Source organism: Oncorhynchus masou, chromosome 9 (assembly GCF_036934945.1).
Source record: "Oncorhynchus masou masou isolate Uvic2021 chromosome 9, UVic_Omas_1.1, whole genome shotgun sequence".
NCBI classification, from domain to species: domain Eukaryota; kingdom Metazoa; phylum Chordata; class Actinopteri; order Salmoniformes; family Salmonidae; genus Oncorhynchus; species Oncorhynchus masou.
In genome coordinates, this window is record NC_088220.1 from 67,263,991 (window position 1) to 67,285,430 (window position 21,440).

General features: G+C 44.7%; 1 protein-coding gene across 4 annotated transcripts in view; it reads right to left on the reverse strand.

The window, feature by feature from the left end:
* LOC135546536 (protein Aster-B-like) overlaps positions 1-21,440 on the reverse strand; it is a 107,950-nt gene that overhangs the window by 84,018 nt on the left and 2,492 nt on the right. For all 4 annotated transcript variants that reach the window (XM_064975040.1, XM_064975038.1, XM_064975039.1 and 1 more), the window contains exon 2: positions 12,968-14,225. In XM_064975040.1, coding sequence (XP_064831112.1) covers positions 12,968-13,386 — 419 coding nt within the window. In that variant the 5' untranslated portion in view covers positions 13,387-14,225. The remainder of the gene's footprint in view (positions 1-12,967; positions 14,226-21,440) is intronic.

Genomic DNA, 21,440 nt, shown 5'->3' on the forward strand with positions numbered 1-21,440 from the left:
AAATGAACATTAGACGGGTGGAAATCTGTCCTTTGGTCTGATGAGTCCAAATTTGAGATCTTGGGCTCCAACCGCCATATCTTTGAGATGCAGAGTAGGTGAACATATGATCTCCGCAGGTGTGGTTCCCACCATGAAGCATGGAGGAGGTGTGATGGTGCTTTGCTGGTGTCACGGTCTGTGATTTACTTAGAATTCAAGGCACACTTAACCAGCATGTCTACCACCGCAATCTGCGGCCATACGCCATCCTATCATTTGTTTTCAAAAGGACAATGACCCCAAACAGACCTCCAGGCTGTGTAAGGGCTATTTGATCAAGAAGGAGAGTGATGGAGTGCTGCATCAGATGACCTGGCCTCCACAATTACACGACCTCAACCCAAATGAGATGTTTGGGATGAGTGAAGAAAAAGCAGCCAACAAGTGCTCAGCATATGTGGGAACTCCTTCAAGAGTGTTGGAAAAGCATTCCAGGTTAAACTGGTTGAAAGAATGCCAAGAGTGTGCAAAGCTGTCATCAAGGCAAAGGGTGGCTACTTAAAAAAAAATCTACATATTTTAGATTCTTCAAACACTTTTTTGGTTACTACATGATTCCATGTGTGCTATTTCATAGTTTTGATGTTTTTCACTATTATTCTACAATGTAGAAAATAGTAAATATAAAGAAAAATCCTTGAATGAGTCAGTGTGTCCAAACTTTTGACTGGTACTGTATATCAAGAGGACTTGATATACAGTACCATCTAAAACTGTAACAAATACTTTATTGGATATCATACAGTAGACATGGATCAGTTTTGATATCTGGTAAGACACAAATGAAGACCCTACTCCAATATATTCTCCGAACAGAGTTGTCCCTTGTGTCAGAGACTGGAAAGATCTGACCTCTGACTGAAAACAAAGTGTGTCATGCCATGTCCGACTGTCTCACTTTCAATCTTACTGCTGTATGAGAGAATAATAGACAATCCACACAGTGGGATTTGCATACAAACTGGAATACATTTGCCATTGAAACAATTCAAATTCTAGACAGATAATAGTACATTGAAGACAACTTCAGACGCTATCAAACACGTCTTTGGCAATGATAAGGCCTAGACACTAGTTTGAAACACTGTTACGAGTCAGACAAAGCACACATAGTTGTGCACTGTCTTGGATTGTCGAACAGGAATTCAGCTAACTGCTAAGGAATAGTGCCTAAACCATGGTCCAGTATTCTCCCATGGTACAACTTATAGCATTATCAGTAGTTAGCGTACTGTACTCACAGCATGTTTGACGGGTGTTCTCTGTGAAGTCCTGCTAAAATGTGCTAAGAACGTCCGGAGGGGTACATAAGTCACACAAGCCAGTTTAACTATTAATGTCATCATACCATGTTTATACATTAACTGATCAAATACACAGCTAGGTCACACTTGAGCTTGGACTGAAGCTGTAGTTACCTGTAGCCATAGAAACTAGTCATCCATTCCTTCAGGTTACAAGATTTACCTTGTAAAACAGATACCTCAAAGCCACATTTTTATATACACTATCACCCTTGAGTAAGAATGTAACAATAAAACAATACTTCCTCTGTAACTGATTTACTTTTCGCATTGTTGAAATGACTGAGTTCAGGGCATTCAATACAAATACAACACAATGAATGCTTATTGCATTGCTTTCAAGTACACTGACAATGGCCTTGAACCAGATGTGACCACAATGGCTTCACTCGAGGCTTGCTACAGACAGAATCTCAATGCAAAATAGGAAACCTGGAAACCATACTTTGTTGGTGTGCAAAGGCTAGTATGACAGACCATCCATTTCCAGAACCATGCTGTGGGGGTGAATAATGTATGAAGTACATTTATTGTGGTGTTGCAGTTGGGAGGGGCTGCACATAGTATCTCTGATATGGCCATGGTATTGGAACTGAGAGCCAGCCAGGGGACATATACGGTAGCTTCCACCAGACCATCCCCCAATTTCCTCACTACATCACCTGAGCAAGAAACAGTTCCTTGTTCCCATCAAGGCTGCTCTGACCATGCACTTACATGCCATGCTGGCACTGACAGCCCCCATTGCACTACATTGTAAATCATAGCAATATAAAGAGTGGGAGGAGAACGCTGGAGCCAGAGCAGCATATGACAAACAGACATCCACTGTGGGTTAAGTCTGGACCAACGGCACAGCCCTGAATATAGTGTGCCGGCATTGGTCACAGCTTCCTTTGTGAATGCTTAATTCATGGCTGTGTGCTGCAGAGGCAGTGGTTCCCTTAGGGCTACAAGAGTTGAGATGGAGAAAAATATGTAAATATCTTGTTATGTTCGCTATCTGTGTCGCCTCTACCAAATATGAAGGAAATATCTTGGGTCTGCAATACTGCCAAATAAATAATTGATGATGGGATCATTAATATTGAGTTGTGGTGGTTTTTGTAACATAAGCCCACTGTTGGTCTTTTCAGTCTTCATATATCACTTATTTCACAGCAAAACAGACCAAGACAGGACTATTCAACAGCAGAAAGGAATACTGTATGTGTATGTGAACCATTGACAGATAATATAGTGTGAACAAACTGGTTTTGCATCCCTAGAGGGGGATATACAGTGGGGAGAACAAGTATTTGATAACCTGCAAAATCGGCAGTGTTTCCTACTTACAAAGTGTGTAGAGGTCTGTACTTTTTATCATAGGTACACTTCAACTGTGAGAGACGGAATCTAAAACAAAAATCCAGAAAATCACATTGTATGATTTTTAAATAATTCATTTGCATTTTATTGCATGACATAAGTATTTGATCACCTACCAACCAGTAAGAATTCCGTCTCTCACAGACCTGTTAGTTTTTCAGACCTATTAGTTTTCCTGTTATCCACTCATTACCTGTATTAACTGCACCTGTTTGAACTCATTACCTGTATAAAAGACACCTGTCCACACACTCAATCAAACAGACTCCAACCTCTCCACAATGGCCAAGACCAGAGAGCTGTGTAAGGACATCAGGGATAAAATTGTAGACCTGCACAAGGCTGGGATGGGCTACAGGACAATAGGCAAGCAGCTTGGTGAGAAGGCAACAACTGTTGTCACAATTATTAGAAAATGGAAGAAGTTCAAGATGACGGTCAATCACCCTCAGTCTGGGACTCCATGCAAGATCTCACCTCGTTGGGCATCAATGATCATGAGGAAGGTGAGTGATCAACCCAGAACTACACGGCAGGACCTGGTCAATGACCTGAAGAGAGCTGGGACCACAGTCTCAAAGAAAACCATTAGTAACACACTACGCCGTCATGGATTAAAATCCTGCAGCACACGCAAGGTCCCCCTGCTCAAGCCAGCGCATGTCCAGGCCCATCTGAAGTTTGCCAATGACCATCTGAATGATCCAGAGGAGGAATGGGAGAAGGTCATGTGGTCTGATGAGACAAAAATAGAGCTTTTTGGTCTAAACTCCACTCGCCGTGTTTGGAGGAAGAAGAAGGATGAGTACAACCCCAAGAACACCATCCCAACCGTGAAGCATGGAGGTGGAAACATTATTTGGGGATGCTTTTCTGCAAAGGGGACAGGACGACTGCACCGTATTGAGGGGAGGATGGATGAGGCCATGTATCGCGAGATCTTGCCCAACAACCTCCTTCCCTCAGTAAGAGCATTGAAGATGGGTTGTGGCTGGGTCTACCAGCATGACAATGACCCGAAACACACAGCCAGGGCAACTAAGGTGTGGCTCCGTAAGAAGCATCTCAAAGTCCAGGAGTGGCCTAGCCAGTCTCCAGACCTGAACCCAATAGAAAATCTATGGAGGGAGCTGAAAGTCAGTATTGCCCAGCGACAGCCCCGAAACCTGAAGGATCTGGAGGTCTGTATAGAGGAGTGGGCCAAAATCACTGCTGCGGTGTGTGCAAACCTGGTCAAGAACTACAAGAAACGTATGATCTCTGTAATTGCAAACAAAGGTTTCTGTACCAAATATTAAGTTCTGCTTTTCTGATGTATCAAATACTTATGTCATGCAATAAAATGCAAATTAATTACTTAAAAATCATACAGTGTGATATTCTGGATTTTTGTTTTAGATTCCGTCTCTCACAGTTGAAGTGTACCGATGATAAAAATTACAGACCTCTACATGCTTTGTAAGTAGGAAAACCTGCAAAATCGGCAGTGTATCAAATACTTGTTCTCCCCACTGTAGATGTGATTAGTCTGAAATGGTAATGGTCCAGTTTATCTAACTTAGGGTTATGCACACATGCCTCTGGGTAAAATAGGATGTTTTCAGTCAAATGGCATGGACATGACATAACCCTCTGTATGTCTACCATCTCTGCTCCCTGCTAGGGTCGAGGGAGAACACAAACCAGCAGAACTAGAAGCTTCTCCATTTCCCTTAACATAACAAGAATAGTCTGCACTGCATGTTCATCTTATTGTGTAATTTGCTGACAATTCAAATCAAATGTTATTTGTCACATGCTTCATAAACAACAGATAAAGGTGAACAGTGAAATAAATGCTTGATGTTAGTGTGCTGTGTGTTACTCCGGTGCAAACCTCCCACTGGGTTGAATCAACGTTGTTTTCACGTAATTTCAATGAAAGAGCAGTATGTCCAACATACTGTAGATATTAGAACAAATTACAACTAGCTCTTTTCTCATGTCAATAAATTGAGAAACTACTGGTTCTTCTACTGGACAGGAAAGAAGTTGAGAATAGATGATCATGTGTGCTATGGAATTCTCTGCTTCTTAGACAGTGACTCCAAACAGTAAGGCAATTCCATGGTAACAGAATGACGCTGATACTTTTTGTCACTTTAAAAGTATTCCAAACTAAAACCATTGATTGCAAAGTTAAACAAAACTCTATACACAAGGACTGCTTTTAACAAATTCCATTGTCAATTTTACAAAAAAACATTTACTTGAAAAACAGTGCAGATGTGAAGCTGGGTAATAGAATGAGGTTAAAATCTCCCTCAGTTTTTTAGGTGACCATGTTTTCCAAAAAGTCAAGCCTCTACCTGCTCCTGAAATAAGATTCAAAGATGTCTGCAGAAAGAATGTGGTGTCAGCTATGACATGGCACCTTGAGTTTGCAAAACATCTTTTTTAGTTATTTAGTAAGATATGTGGATTAACACCCGGTAACAGAATTATGGTAACAGTATGACATCATGGGTCCCCTGTCATGTATCCTGAATAGGTACACAAAAGGTAGAACGTGTGATATCCCCCTTCGCATGTTTAACTCTACACACTGGCTATTAGGGTTTTTCCATTAAAACAATAAGAAATATTCATAAATGTGCACAATGCAGAATACGTTCCTATTGCGTATTTTGTGCATATTGAATATGACCACTAGAGGGCAATGAAGTTATCCACTGCAGTTAATGGCAGAATCTCAAACCGAACACTTGGCCCTTAAGGCCTTTATCAAGTAGCTACTTTCTGTTGTGTTCGATAGTGATCACTTGAGTCTGCAGTGTTTTGGCCAAAATTCACATCGAGATTATGGACGCTCGACATCTCAACTGTAAGGTATAAATATTCCAAAATTCTAAATCCATTTGCGTGCATTGTCTCCCGCAACCTGTCTTGTGCACGTGCAGAACGCTTTATATCCTTGGCAAATAATTTGAAAGCTGCATAAATATTACTAACATTACAGCAGTGTTGCGTTAGGAATTAGTTAAAGATTATATATTTTTTTATGATGATAATGATCGGGACCTGTTAGTGGTAGTTTTGGGATACCTGCACTGTGATTTACATTTTGTGGAAGAAAAAAAACAAGGGGAAACTTCTACAGAGTCAGATTAACTCGTAGATACCACTTCTATGTCTCTGAGTGCAATTTGAAGAAGTTGTGAACTAGCGCTGGTGCAATTGCTAACTAGCGTCTAGCAGATAGCATAGACTTCCAGTCATTGGGCAAATGCTAGTTAGCTTTGTCTTGCGAAACTACCTCTAACTTCCTTCATACTGGACAGATATATAAAAATGGTATCCACAAATTCATCTGACTCTGGGGAAGTAGATAAAGGAAGTATCCCTTTAACATTAACTTCCCATTTTCATTTAAAAGTTTTAACATTTAAACATTCACACACTGCCCTACAAAGGCAAAACGCAGTAACTACGAATTTGGTCAAAAGTCTGATCTGTAATGCCCAGGTATATTATCTGATTCATGTGGTATTTAGTTTCCTGACACAACAACAAGCCAGAATATATAATGGAGTGTCAGAGATTGTTATCTGCCTGGACAAAAAAAATCCTTAGAAGTCAGATTTTGCAGTAAAACAAATGATGTAGTTACTGCATTTTGCCTTTGTAAGGGAATATGTTTAGATTTTTAGTAATGAGACCCTTTATCTACTTCCCCAGAGTCAGGTGAACTCGTGGATACCATTTTTATACACTGCTCAACAAAATAAAGGGAACACTAAAATAACACATCCTAGATCTGAATGAATGAAATATTCGTATTAAATACTTTTTTCTTTACAAAGTTGAATGTGGTGCTGACAACAAAATCAAACAAAACTTATCAATGGAAATCAAATTTATCAACCCATGGAGGTCTGGATTTGGAATCACACTCAAAATTAAAGTGGTAAACCACACTACAGGCTGATCCAACTTTGATGTAATGTCCTTAAAACAAGTAAAAATGAGGCTCAGCAGTGTGTGTGGCCTCCACGTGTCTGTATGACCTCCCTACAACGCCTGGGCATGCTCCTGATGAGGTGGCGTATGGTTTCCTGAAGGATCTCCACCCAGACCTAGACTAAAGCAGCCGCCAACTCCTGGACAGTCTGTGGTGCAACGTGGCGTTGGTGGATGGAGCGAGACATGATGTCCCAGATGTGCTCAATTGGATTCAGGTCTGGGGAACGGGCGGGCCAGTCCATAGCATCAATGCCTTCCTCTTGCAGAAACTGCTGACACACTCCAGCCACATGAGGTCTAGTATTGTATTGCATTAGGAGGAACCCAGGGCCAACCGCACCAGCATATGGTCTCACAAGGGGTCTGAGGATCTCATCTCGGTACCTAATGTCAGTCAGGCTACCTCTGGCGAGCACATGGAGGGCTGTGCGGCCCCCCAAAGAAAGGCCACCCCACACCATGACTGACCCACCGCCAAACCGGTCATGCTGGAGGATGTTGCAGGCAGCAGAACGTTCTCCACGGCGTCTCCAGACTCTGTCACATCTGTCACATGTGCTCAGTGTGAACGTGCTTTCATCTGTGAAGAGCACAGGGCGCCAGTGGCGAATTTGCCAATCTTGGTGTTCTCTGGCAAATGCTAAACGTCCTGCACGGTGTTGGGCTGTAAGCACAACCCCCACCTGTGGACGTCGGGCCCTCATACCACCCTCATGGAGTCTGTTTCTGACCGTTTGAGCGGACACATGCACATTTGTGGCCTGCTGGAGGTAATTTTGCAGGGCTCTGGCAGTGCTCCTCCTGCTCCTCCTCGCACAAAGGCGGAGGTAGCGGTCCTGCTGCTGGGTTGTTGCCCTCCTACGGCCTCCTCCACGTCTCCTGATGTACTGGCCTGTCTCCTGGTAGCGCCTCCATGCTCTGGACACTACGTTGACAGACACAGCAAACATTCTTGCCACAGCTCGCATTGATGTGCCATACTGGATGAGCTGCACTACCTGAGCCACTTGTGTGGGTTGTAGACTCCTTATCATGCTACCACTAGAGTGAAAGCACCGCCAGCATTCAAAAGTGACCAAAACATCAGCCAGGAAGCATAGGAACTGAGAAGTGGTCTGTGGTCACCACCTGCAGAACCACTCCTTTATTGGGGGTGTCTTGCTAATTGCCTATTATTTCCACCTGTTGTCTATTCCATTTGCAGCATGTGAAATTTATTGTCAATCAGTGTTGCTTCCTAAGTGGGCAGTTTGATTTCACAGAAGTGTGATTGACTTGGAGTTACATTGTGTTGTTTAAGCGTTCCCTTTATTTTTTTGAGCAGTGTATATCTGTCCAATTAAACTGGCTATTATTCTAATGATTGCCGCTCCCAAAGAAGAAGACTATAATGATGATGATTGACATCAAAATGACTTGTGATCAATTCTGTACCCAGCATAGTCGTTTATGTTTGACAAGTTTGGGCAACATAGTATAGCACAGTATAGTTCGGTACAGTAGACTATAGTGCAGTACAGTAAAGTACAGTGTATTCTGCTCTACAGTACTGTATTTAAAAAAAAACGAATCTACTGCAGAGTAATGTACTGTATAGTACTGACCTATACCCTGCTCTACTTTTCTTTTCTTTTCTGTACTGTACTGTATCGTACTGATTTTTGAAAGGCACACAACTGTGTTTAAGGTCCCACAGTTAACGGTACATTTCAGAGCAAAATCCAAGCCACGAGGTCGAAGAAATTGTCCACAGGGCTACGAGACAGAATTAGGTCGAGGCACAGATCTGGGAAAGGGTACCAAAAGATTTCTGCAGTATTGAAGGTTCTCAAGAAGACAATGGTCTCTATCATTCTTAAATGGAAGAAGTTAGGAACACCAAGACTCTTCCTAGAGCTGGCCCCCTGGCCAAACTGAGAAATCGGGGGAGAAGGGCCTAGGTCAGGAAGGTGACCAAGAACCTGATGGTCACTTTGACAGAGTTTCTCTGCGGAGATGGGAGAATCTTCCAGAAGGACAACCATCTCTTCAGCACTCCACCAATCAGGCCTTTATGGTAGAGTGGCCAGACGGAAGCCATTCCTCAGTAAAAATCACATGACAGCCCGCTTGAAGTTTGCCTAAAGACACCTAAAGGACTCTCAGACCATGAGAAACAAGATTCTCTTGTCTGATGAAACCAAGATTGAACTCTGGCCTGAATGCCAAGCGTCATGTCTGGAGGAAACCTGACATCCTCCCTACGGTGAAGCATGGTGGTGGCAGCATCATTCTGTGGAGATGTTTTTCAGTGGCAGGGACTGGGAGACTAATCAGGAGCGAGGGAAAGACTGGGGCGACGGTTCACCTTCCAACAGGACAACGGCCCAGCCAGAACCCGGACTTGAACCCGATCAAACATCTCTGAAGAGACCTGATAATAGCTGTGCAGCAATGCTCCCCATCCAACCTGACAGAGCTTGAGAGGGTCTGCAGAGAAGAATGGGAAAAACTCCCCAAATACAGGTGTGCCAAGCTTTGTTGCATCATACCCAAGAAGGCTAGAGGCTGTAATTGCTGCCAAAGCTGCTTCAACAAAGTACGGAGTATAGGGTTAGAATACTTATGGAAATTAGATATTTCCTTACTTTCTTTTTTTATACTTTGGGGTATTGTGTGTAGATTGATGAGCGAAAAAAAACCAATTTAATACATTTTTGTATATTGCTGCAACGTAACAAAACGTGGAGAAAGTCAAGGAGCCTGAATACTTTCCGAATGCACTATACATGTATATTCCTTCCTTAATCACTCAAAAACCCCTGCACATTGTATTAACAGTGCTGGCACTGGACTGACCTGTATATACTGTAATACCTGTGTATACGGTAAGACCTTATCTACTCCAATTTGCTTACCGCCCCAATAGGTCCACAGGCAACGCAATCACACTGCACACTGCCCTAAACCATCTGGAGAAGAGGAATACCTATGTAAGAATGCTGTTAATCGACTATAGCTCAGCATTTAACACCATAGTACCCTCCAAACTCGTCATTAAGCTCGAGACGCTGGGTCTCGACCCCGCCCTGTGCAACTGGGTCCTGAACTTTGACGAGCCACCCCCAAGTGGTGAGGGTAGGAAACAACATCTCCACCCCGCTGTTCCTCAACACTGGGGCCCCACAAGGGTGCGCTCTCAGCCCTTTCCTGTACTCCCTGTTCACCCATGACTGCGTGGCCATGCACGCCTCCAACTCAATCATCAAGCAGACAACACAGAGTGGTAGGCTTGATTACCAACAACGACAAGACAGCCTACAGGGAGGAGGTGAGGGCCCTCGGATTGTGGTGTCAGGAAAACAACCTCACACTCAACGTCAGCAAAACAAAGGAGATGATCATATACTTCAGGAAACAGCAGAGGGTGCACCCCCCTATCCACATTGACGGGACAGTAGTGGAGAAGGTGGAACATTTTAAGTTCCTCGGCGTACACATCACAGACAAACTGAAATGGTCCACCCACACAGACAGCATGAAGAAGAAGGCGCAACAGCGCCTCTTCAACCTCAGGAGGCTGAAGAAAATTAACTTGTCACCAAAAGCACTCAAACTTTTACAGATGCACAATCGAGAGCATCCTGTCGAGTTGTATCACCGCCTAGTACGGCAACTGCTCCGCCCACAACCGCAATGCTCTCCAGAGGGTAGTGAGGTCTTTTCTTGTTCTTTTTTTGTTCTTTTCTTTTTTTGTGTTGTCTTGCATTTCAAGTGTTTTAGTTCTTATCTATATTATTACTTCTATTGTGGAATATTAGGAAATAGCGCAGAGGTTAAGCATTCCACTATACTGTTTTACACCCGTTGTATCCTGTGCATGTAACAATATAACTTGAAACTAGTGATCATGGGGCTCTTTACATGGTAATGCACAGTAACCAAATCATTAGACTGCTTGAATCCACTGACCCTCGGCCTCTATGTTCTCTAAATACATCTATGTGCAATTCAGCAGGGATTTTCAGAATGATTTTGTTACCTCTAGGTCATGGTGCATTTGAACACTGCATTTGAACAGGCGCTACTGACAGCTTTTAACTGACAGCTTCTATTCCTGCCTCGTGGTGTGTGTACAACACACACACACACACACACACACACATATACATACATACAGTGCCTTGCGAAAGTATTCGGCCCCCTTGAACTTTGCGACCTTTTGCCACATTTCAGGTTTCAAACATAAAGATATAAAACTGTATTTTTTTGTGAAGAATCAACAACAAGTGAGACACAATCATGAAATGGAACGACATTTATTGGATATTTCAAACTTTTTTAACAAATCAAAAACTGAAAAATTGGGCGTGCAAAATTATTCAGCCCCTTTACTTTCAGTGCAGCAAACTCTCTCCAGAAGTTCAGTGAGGATCTCTGAATGATCCAATGTTGACCTAAATGACTAATGATGATAAATACAATCCACTTGTGTGTAATCAAGTCCCATATAAATGCACCTGCACTGTGATAGTCTCAGAGGTCCGTTAAAAGCGCAGAGAGCATCATGAAGAACAAGGAACACACCAGGCAGGTCCAAGATACTGTTGTGAAGAAGTTTAAAGCCGGATTTGGATACAAAAAGATTTCCCAAGCTTTAAACATCCCAAGGAGCACTGTGCAAGCGATAATATTGAAATGGAAGGAGTATCAGACCACTGCAAATCTACCAAGACCTGGCCGTCCCTCTAAACTTTCAGCTCATACAAGGAGAAGACTGATCAGAGATGCAGCCAAGAGGCCCATGATCACTCTGGATGAACTGCAGAGATCTACAGCTGAGGTGGGAGACTCTGTCCATAGGACAACAATCAGTCGTATATTGCACAAATCTGGCCTTTATGGAAGAGTGGCAAGAAGAAAGCCATTTCTTAAAGATATCCATAAAAAGTGTTGTTTAAAGTTTGCCACAAGCCACCTGGGAGACACACCAAACATGTGGAAGAAGGTGCTCTGGTCAGATGAAACCAAAATTGAACTTTTTGGCAACAATGCAAAACATTATGTTTGGCGTAAAAGCAACACAGCTCATCACACTGAACACACCATACCCACTGTCAAACATGGTGGTGGCAGCATCATGGTTTGGGCCTGCTTTTCTTCAGCAGGGACAGGGAAGATGGTTCAAATTGATGGGAAGATGGATGGAGCCAAATACAGGACCATTCTGGAAGAAAACCTGATGGAGTCTGCAAAAGACCTGAGACTGGGACAGAGATTTGTCTTCCAACAAGACAATGATCCAAAACATAAAGCAAAATCTACAATGGAATGGTTCAAAAATAAACATATCCAGGTGTTAGAATGGCCAAGTCAAAGTCCAGACCTGAATCCAATCGAGAATCTGTGGAAAGAACTGAAAACTGCTGTTCACAAATGCTCTCCATCCAACCTCACTGAGCTCGAGCTGTTTTGCAAGGAGGAATGGGAAAAATGTCAGTCTCTCGATGTGCAAAACTGATAGAGACATACCCCAAGCGACTTACAGCTGTAATCGCAGCAAAAGGTGGCGCTACAAAGTATTAACTTAAGGGGGCTGAATAATTTTGCACGCCCAATTTTTCAGTTTTTGATTTGTTAAAAAAGTTTGAAATATCCAATAAATGTCGTTCCACTTCATGATTGTGTCCCACTTGTTGTTGATTCTTCACAAAAAAATACAGTTTTATATCTTTATGTTTGAAGCCTGAAATGTGGCATAAGGTCGCGAAGTTCAAGGGGGCCGAATACTTTCGCAAGGCACTGTACACACACACACACACACACACACACACACACACGCACACACACACACACACACACACACACACACACACACACACACACACACACACACACACACACACACACACACACACACACACACACACACACACACACACACACACACACACACACACACACACACACACACACACATACAATTGAATACAATGGGCAGCATTGATTTTGTGGGCAGCACAATGGGCAGCAGGCTGCTGCCTCACGATCATAAACCTGTGATTCTTATTCGATTTTACAGCTCAATTTAAAAAAACAGACATTCTAACATGACAAGGACCTTGACAAGGTTCTTTCTGTTTGTGTTAGTACTGGCTAAAACGTTAGTGGACAGTGACAGCAGGCTCAAAGCAGCATGAAGGGTTTCAGGGAGAAACAGGAGGGAAGAAAGGAGAAGTTTAAGTTTGGGGGAGGTAATACTCCATACCAACCTGCTCTCGCTGCCGGCGTGCTCCTTCTTCTCTCTCACCCTCAGCCACTTGCGGAGCAGGAAGCGCTTGCGTCGGGGTGAGGCGCTGGGCGTAGAGCAGTTGGACCAGGTGGCCCCATCCTCGTCACTGGATGGGGTGATCTCGATGGAGGGCAGCTGCAGGTACTCCTTGGAGTCCGAGTGGGAGCGGGTAGAGACTAGCCACCCATTCACCAGCCTGCCCCTGTCTTTCTCCTTCTCTTTCTCGCTGGGCACGTTCTTCATGCGCCGCATCTTGAAGCGCTTGCGTCGTACTGTTGGGGTGGACGAGCTTGACCACACAGGACCATCCAAGACCCCGCCATTCCTCCCATCCGAGTAGGCAGGGGCATCGCGGGGGACACTCAACTGGAGCGACGGGGGCCGTAAGTTCTCGTTCATGGTCGAGGCTCAGACTCACAGACACACAATCACACTCAGAGACTGCTACTAGGACAGTGGATATTGGAGGAGAGGTGCTGGCTGGCTCACCGTTTTAGTAGTTGGCAGGCTTGCTGGGAGCTGTAGTTGGCGGAAGCTGAGGCAGTAGCTGGTTGTTGAGAGTCAGGTGCCAAGATGCTCCAATAGCACAGCACGCACTCAAAAAATACTGGGTCGTCCTCATTTACTGATCTCTCATATAGCCTTATATCCTCTTCTGGTTCCTCACCACTGGTTTTCAAGTTTAGCTTACAGGTGAGCCCTTCAGATACCCTGGGCCTGGCCTGGTCCTCAGCTGTGGGGAGATGTGTGGCTGTTGCTGGTCGCCGGGCGACGGCGAGACTAGCGATTTGCAGCAGCGTCTCGGGCCAGGAGAGACGGATGGATGAGACAACAAAGGGGGCGTCTGTTCTCCAAGGAGCAGATGAAACATGTATAAGGTCTGTCAGGGAGTGTAACAATACTCCTCCGCTCTCCCCCGGGACTGGCAGGCCCAGTTACACACTTAAACATTCACAGCTCACTCGCTCCCTCTGCTCGCTGGCTGCCTACTGTCCACTGTTGGCTGCTAGGACTGACTGTCTGCTACTCCCAATACTAGACAGGAAGACTCCAAGTATCAGCAACCCTCCAGTCTTGAAGTTGACCGAAAAGATGAGCTCTATACTGTATGCTATACTGTATGCTCCAGGTTATTGGTTACTGTCCCATGCCTGTGTTGTAGGTTGGGTAGGCTCTTGCAGTCCGTCGTCTGGAGCGCCAGTGTCCCGCTGTCCTCTCTGGCTCCGCACAGACACTTCCTACAGGTTAGAGGGAGGTGATAGGGGTGCTGAAGGCGATGACACATCAAAGCAGACACACACACACGCACGCACACAAACATGCACCCAGGAAACATATTGAACACAGACAGAAAACACACACAAACAAATATATAGAGGGACACACACACACACACTTTCTCATTTACACTAACCTGTTCTTACACTGGTATCTCCATGTAATGCATTTAATGCTGTTAGCAGGCAGTACTACTCTGTGTCTCCACTGTCTGAGTCCACCACCATACACCTTACTAACTCAGAGAACATTAACCAATAAGATAAGTTTTGAACCACTAGCCATGTGCTCAAGTCTACATTTCACTGTACAAATGCAGAGGTAATTGTAGTTTTAGGTTCAGATATACTCACCGTGTAATACAAAGCCCCAAAGACACATTGACGATCACTTTATTTAAGTAGCAGATGTATTTGTTAAACTGTGTGATGGGTAAGTGGGGTGGCAGGGTAGCCTAGTGGTTAGAGCGTTGGACTAGTAACCGGAAGGTTGCAAGTTCAAACCCCAGAGCTGACAATGTCATTCTGCCCCTGAACAGGCAGTTAACCCACAGTTCCTCGGCCGTCATTGAAAATAAGAAATTGTTCTTAACTGAATTGCCTAGTTAAATAAAGGTAAAATAAAAAATAAAATAAGTGATATTGCTATGGGGAAAGTGTAAATATCTGAGACATAGGTTTATGAAGAAGACAATTATTATGAAAGAGAAAAACACTTGGATGAAGGCTTTGATGAAGTAATAACCTGTTACTGCAGAATGGAGTAGGCAAGTTTGGAGGCAAAAATGTCAAGCCTTTCATTGTTACTGTATGGAGCAGGCAAGTTTCCTGTCCTCTACCCCACACTCTAACAGGCAGGTTTCATGTCCTCTATGACACACTCAAACGGCTGTATCTGTCAACAACACTAACAGTTTTATGTATCAACAAGCCTGCTCCATGGCCTCTTTATAAACAGTGTGAAGAGACAGCGTGGGTAGAAATAACCACTAAAGCAGACTGCCTGTTGAACCAACCCACAGATGATATACAGGTAAATATCAAAATAAAGGAAACACCAACATTCACTCAAGTGTTTCCATTATTTTGGCAGTTGCCTGTAGGTCAGAGCACAGCAGACACACAGAGAAGTCAATGGTAATCATAACCATCTGGGTTGAACAAGCCAGTTTCCCATGACCTAAGCTCGGCATATTGACTAATATACAGTATTGAAAACGTTATGCAGAAATAGCTTATTCTGCTTCTAGTCATACTGCTTATTCTAAATAAAAGTACAGGCCTTGATCTTGTAAATCGAGTTGGTCTTTGATAGTGGAAGAGGATGTTTTCCGCTTCCAAACAAACTTTTAAAATCTTGAATGTTCAAAGTTCAAACTTTAAGAGGTCTGTAACCTGTATAAAACTAAAACAATAATACCTTCGTTAGATGAATGGTATTAATATGACCTAGCCTACTACCACAACTGGGAAGATTGATGGAAGAATGTGCCAAGGTGTTGCATTTGCAACTGAATTTGAGACATAGTAAAGAAATCTAGCGATTCAAATCACTGAGCCAGCACTGGCCCCAAGAGATAACAACATTCACCTGGGTGCCGTGGTCAAATATTGGGCTATCTGGAGATCAGTCCAAATATTACTAGCAGCCAATGATGAACTAGAAGACATTACATCAAAAACTGTTTTGTGCCTCCCGGGTGTCGCAGTGGTCTAAGGCTGTGCCACCAGAGTCTCTGGGTTCAAGCCCAGGCTCTGTAGCAGCCGGCCGCGACCGGGAGGCACATGGGGCGGCACACAATTGGCTGAGTGTCGTCCGGGTTAGGGAGGGTTTGGCCGGTGCACTAGCGACTGGGCGCAGTGCACACTGACCAGGTCGCTCGGTGTACTGTGTTTCCTCCGACACAATGGTGTGGCTGGCTTCCGGGTTGGATGCGCACTGTGTTAAGATGTGCGGCTTGGTTGGGTTGTGTTTCTGAGGACGCATGGCTCTCGACCTTCGCCTCTCCCGAGTCCGTGCAGGAGTTGTAGCGATGAGACAAGACAGTAACTACCAGCAATTGGATACCACGAAATTGGGGAGAAAAAGGGGGTTAAAATAAAACAACTTTTGTTTCCAAAAGCTGCCTACAGTACGATACTGTACCATGTAATATCAGCTGGTTTTTACACAACACTCCACTGTACACTACTGAATGTATTATTCTGTCAAATGACCTATTAAAAGGAAGACAATGTGGAGACAGTTCACCTTCAGGTCTTAGGCATCCAATTATTTTCATGCTAGGTAATAACAATACAGACAGTAATGAACAAACGTCCCACAATCTGTGAAACGATTGACAGCAAATTTGGGATAAATTAAAATATCACTCTTCAGGTCGATTACGCCTTTAAAGTTGGAAGGTAGTACAATAGAGAGCGGCAATTCACGCACACACACCTCTCATCCAGGTGTCAAATTCCAAGGTGATTGTGTCCGTGACTCATCAGCAGCAGATTAAGTTACCGGGGGAAACGGAGACTCGTGGTGACACTGCGGGACTCCTTTAGACCTTTCATCTAGTCCGGTCTGAGCGTGCTTCACAGCTACCCCCCCACCTCTCTAAATCAACCCTCACCCCCCCCCCCCCCCCCTCTCCACAGACCAACCTGTTGGCAGGCTCAGCGTGGCAGTGGGAAAACAGCATGCATTATACATGCTTTATAAATTCTCTTTACAACTTCACACGTTCCGGTCGCCCTGGACATGCTCAGGTGAACAGGTGATGTAACCACCACTAAACGAGAGGCTGGTGCTAAGAATGAAGAGACAGGAGGAGAAGAGTGGTCTCACCTCTATACAGTCACTTCATTAATAAGGTGTTATATTCCACTATAACAGCACAACAGTGAAGTCATGTCATATAACCAGTGGCAATGCATCATTCAGGGCTATGTTTACCACCTAGCACGCATCAAAAACATATATATTTTTTGCCCCACCAAGATGTACATGCAAAAATCGCCACTGCATATAACATATGGTTTCTACATGAAAGTGCACATGGAAATGATGAATAAATATGCTAAAGAAAAGGAACAAAGCGGTACAGAAGACCACACTGTCCCCGAGCCTTCCTAAGATGCTGGCCTCCCCCTAAAAAGGAATGTGCGGCGACTCGAGGCCATCAGGCACAGATGGAGGAACCTCAAATGCCCTCATCATTTATTGTGCCTGGTGTACATTATTAGGACCAACTGCTGGACCCACCACAGAGTCACTTTGCTGTTACAGCTGAGACATAGATGGCTATTTTCCATTACTTGGACCGCTGTGGTCCACCGCTCTGCGCTACAGTCTGACTACTTGACCGCTAGCCTCCTTTCATGCCTAATTTCTGACCATCAAACGTTTCACAGTATTGTTCTGTCTTCTCCCCATTTTATTGTTTGTCCATCGCCATGTCAACAGCACGCAGGAACAAAGCATGTGCAGATTACAGAGTCATGTTAACGATCATTAAGACTTTCATGGAAAAGTAAGCACATGATGTAAGGCTCTGGTGAGAACAGAACAGCAGCTCTAAGTACTGCAATCAGTTAAGACTTGTACACCATTCAGAGAGAGATCACAGAGGATACAGAGCTGAACATTTCATTGTCCTGCTCTCAGAAAGTAAATACAATCCTGTGGTGCAAAGCATGGTTAATACTCAGAAAATAGATACTTTGAAGTACTTTGACCGTACTACCTGTAAGTATCACACACAGGGCTATCATGAATTATCGTCAACATCTTTTCTATAAGCCTAAAGCTACGACTTGAAAATGAGACAGACGGGCCTCCCAGGTAGCGCAGTGGTCTAAGGCCTCACTGTACGCTCTGTGCCACCAGAGACTCTGTCACAGCCGGCCGAGACCGGGAGGTTCATGGGACAGCACACAATTGGCCTAGCTTCGTCCGGGTTAGGGAGGGTTTGGCCGGTAGGGATATCCTTGTCTCATTGCGCATTAGCGACTCCTGGCGGGCTGGGTGCAGTGCACGCTGACCAGGTCGCTAGGTGCACAGTGTTTCCTCCAACACGTTGGGGTGGCTGGCTTCCGGGTTGGATGTGCGCTGTGTTAAGAAGCAGTGCGGCTTTGTTGGGTTGTGTTTCGGAGGACGCATGGCTCTCCACCATCGTCTCTCCCGAGCCCATATGGGAGTTGTAGCAATGAGACAAGATAGTAACTACTAACAACAAGAAAATGAGACCGACAAATGTAAGCTACATGAACAACAAACAAACAATTACGAACATACTGTAGGTACTATCACTCATAAAATATTCAAACATTGCAGAAGATTTTATGCAATTCAGGTTCTTTTTCTTTCAGGATGAAAGGTTACAGACTTGGAGACCAGATTGGAGAACAACACTGTTTGAACAGAAAACTTTCAGACCCATTTAGATGTTTAATATGTAACGTAAGAGGATTGCGTTATGCTCCAAAGCACTGGAGGGTGATGCAGAAATACCAGTGCTGTTAAGCTGTGAGGAGAACATAAACCCTGCTTGCTCACATAACCACATTTACCCCGTCCTACCCAGTCCTTCCTACACACAAGTTAAAGTAGACCTCACAGAATGCCATAGACCTCACTGTACGCTACAGGCCTCACTGTACGCTACAGGCCTCACTGTACGCTACAGGCCTCACAGTACGCTACAGATCTCACATTCCTCACAGTATGCTACAGATCCCACAGGCCTCACAGTATGCTACAGGCCTCACAGTATGCTACAGGCCTCACAGTACGCTACAGATCTCACATTCCTCACAGTATGCTACAGATCCCACAGGCCTCACAGTACACTACAGATCTCACATTCCTCACAGTACGCTACAGGCCTCACAGTGCGCTACTGATCCCACATGCCTCACAGTACGCTGCAGGCCTCACAGTGCGCTACTGATCCCACATGCCTCACAGTACGCTGCAGGCCTCACAGTACGCTACAGGCCTCACAGTACGCTACAGGCCTCACAGTACGCTACAGGCCTCACAGTACGCTACAGGCCTCACAGTACGCTACAGGCCTCACAGTACGATACAGGCCTCACAGTACACTACTGATCCCACATGCCTCACAGTACGCTGCAGGCCTCACAGTGCGCTACTGATCCCACATGCCTCACAGTACGCTGCAGGCCTCACAGTACGCTACAGGCCTCACAGTACGCTACAGGCCTCACAGTACGCTACAGGCCTCACAGTACGCTACAGGCCTCACAGTACGCTACTGATCCCACATGCCTCACAGTACGCTGCAGGCCTCACAGTACGCTTCAGATCTCACATTCCTCACAGTATGCTACAGGCATCACAGTACGCTACAGATCCCACAGGCCTCACGCTACGCTACAGGCCTCACGGTACGCTACAGGCCTCACGGTACGCTACAGTCCTCACGGTACGCTACAGGTCTCACGGTACGCTACAGGTCTCACGGTACGCTACAGGTCTCACGGTACGCTACAGGCCTCAAAGGCCTCACAGTACGAGACAGGCCTCACAGTACGAGACAGGCCTCACAGTACGAGACAGGCCTCACAGTACGAGACAGGCCTCACAGTACGCTGCAGGCCTCACTGTACGCTACAGGCCTCACTGTACGCTACAGGCCTCACTGTACGCTGCAGGCCTCACTGTACGCTGCAGGCCTCACTGTACGCTGCAGGCCTCACTGTACGCTGCAGGCCTCACTGTACGCTGCAGGCCTCACTGTACGCTGCAGGCCTCACTGTACGCTAAAGGCCTCACAGTACGCTACAGGTCTCACAGTACGCTGCAGGCCTCACAGTACGCTACAGGCCTCACAGTACGCTACAGGTCTCACAGTACGCTGCAGGTCTCACAGTACACTGCAGGCTTCACTGGAATCTGATCACTAATTAACCCACTGTAGTGGGACACATTATGTACCAAACCACTGTATTCATGACCATTCATCTTGTATACAGAAGCTATACAACTGCTTCTGTGTTGCTTACTGTATGTGCATGTGACAACAATGTCCGATGGTACATGCCAATCGAAATGGACCACAGATAGAAATTAGTTACACAGAAAAATGCTGTGTAAACAACAAATAGCATTTTAAATGCCTCTGGAAAGTATCTGTACTATGTTCATCTGCTGCATGAATCTTACATCAATGGCTACAAGGATTCATATCATACCAACACTCCCCAAAGGCATACCTGTGTGCATTGAGGGCCGTGTACTGTGACTGTATCTTCACACTACACACATTAAAGTGCCATCCTAAACCAAACTCTGCTTGATGAAGTGCATCACAACTAATCAGCCTGGCATTGAATACTTATGTCTACCTCTGACTCTATCCGTCCTAAAAAGAGCTGAATGTTGTTTTGGTCCATGTCTATGGAGGAAAGGAGAGCTTTCATCTTTTATTTACAGTATTCTGTGTGTTCTAAACATAGCACATGCTCCAGTGTGGACACCTACATGGGCCCAGATTGGGGTGTGGAACATGTGACACTGTATGCTGTGAGTGAAATAGTCAGTCAGACAGACAAGCTTTAACACAGTCTCATTCCAAAACAGTGAAAGGTGGGTTTTCACCAGACCGACAGTGTTTGTTTAATCACAGGAGGAAATGTCTGGGTTATTAAGCCTGATTGAGCCTGTTAGGAAGGAATTAGATGACGGAACATTCATTTACGCTTAATAGATGTGATTTGTTCCAACAAAGTATTTGACACAGTCTATTCGGGTTTGATATGCTCTATTATCCACATTCTATCTTCTATATAGGGTTAAGTGAGGTGTTTGCGATAACTGGTTTGTGATAACTAGAAGGAATTGCTTTCATGGCCATAAAAAAAGAGAAAAAAATATCATATTACTCCAGTGCTAGCCTCTCTACACTGGCTTCCTGTTAAGGCCAGGGCTGTTTTCAAGGTTTTACTGTTAACCTACAAAGCATTACATGGGCTTGCTCCAATTTGGTCCTGCCGTACATAGCAACACATACGCTACGGTCACAAGACGCAGGCCTCATTATTGTACCTAGAATGTCTAAGCAAACAGCTGGAGGCAGGGCTTTCTCCTATAGAGCCCATTTTTTATCGAATGGTCTGCCTATCCATGTGCGAGACGCAGACTTGGTCTCGACCTTAAAGTTT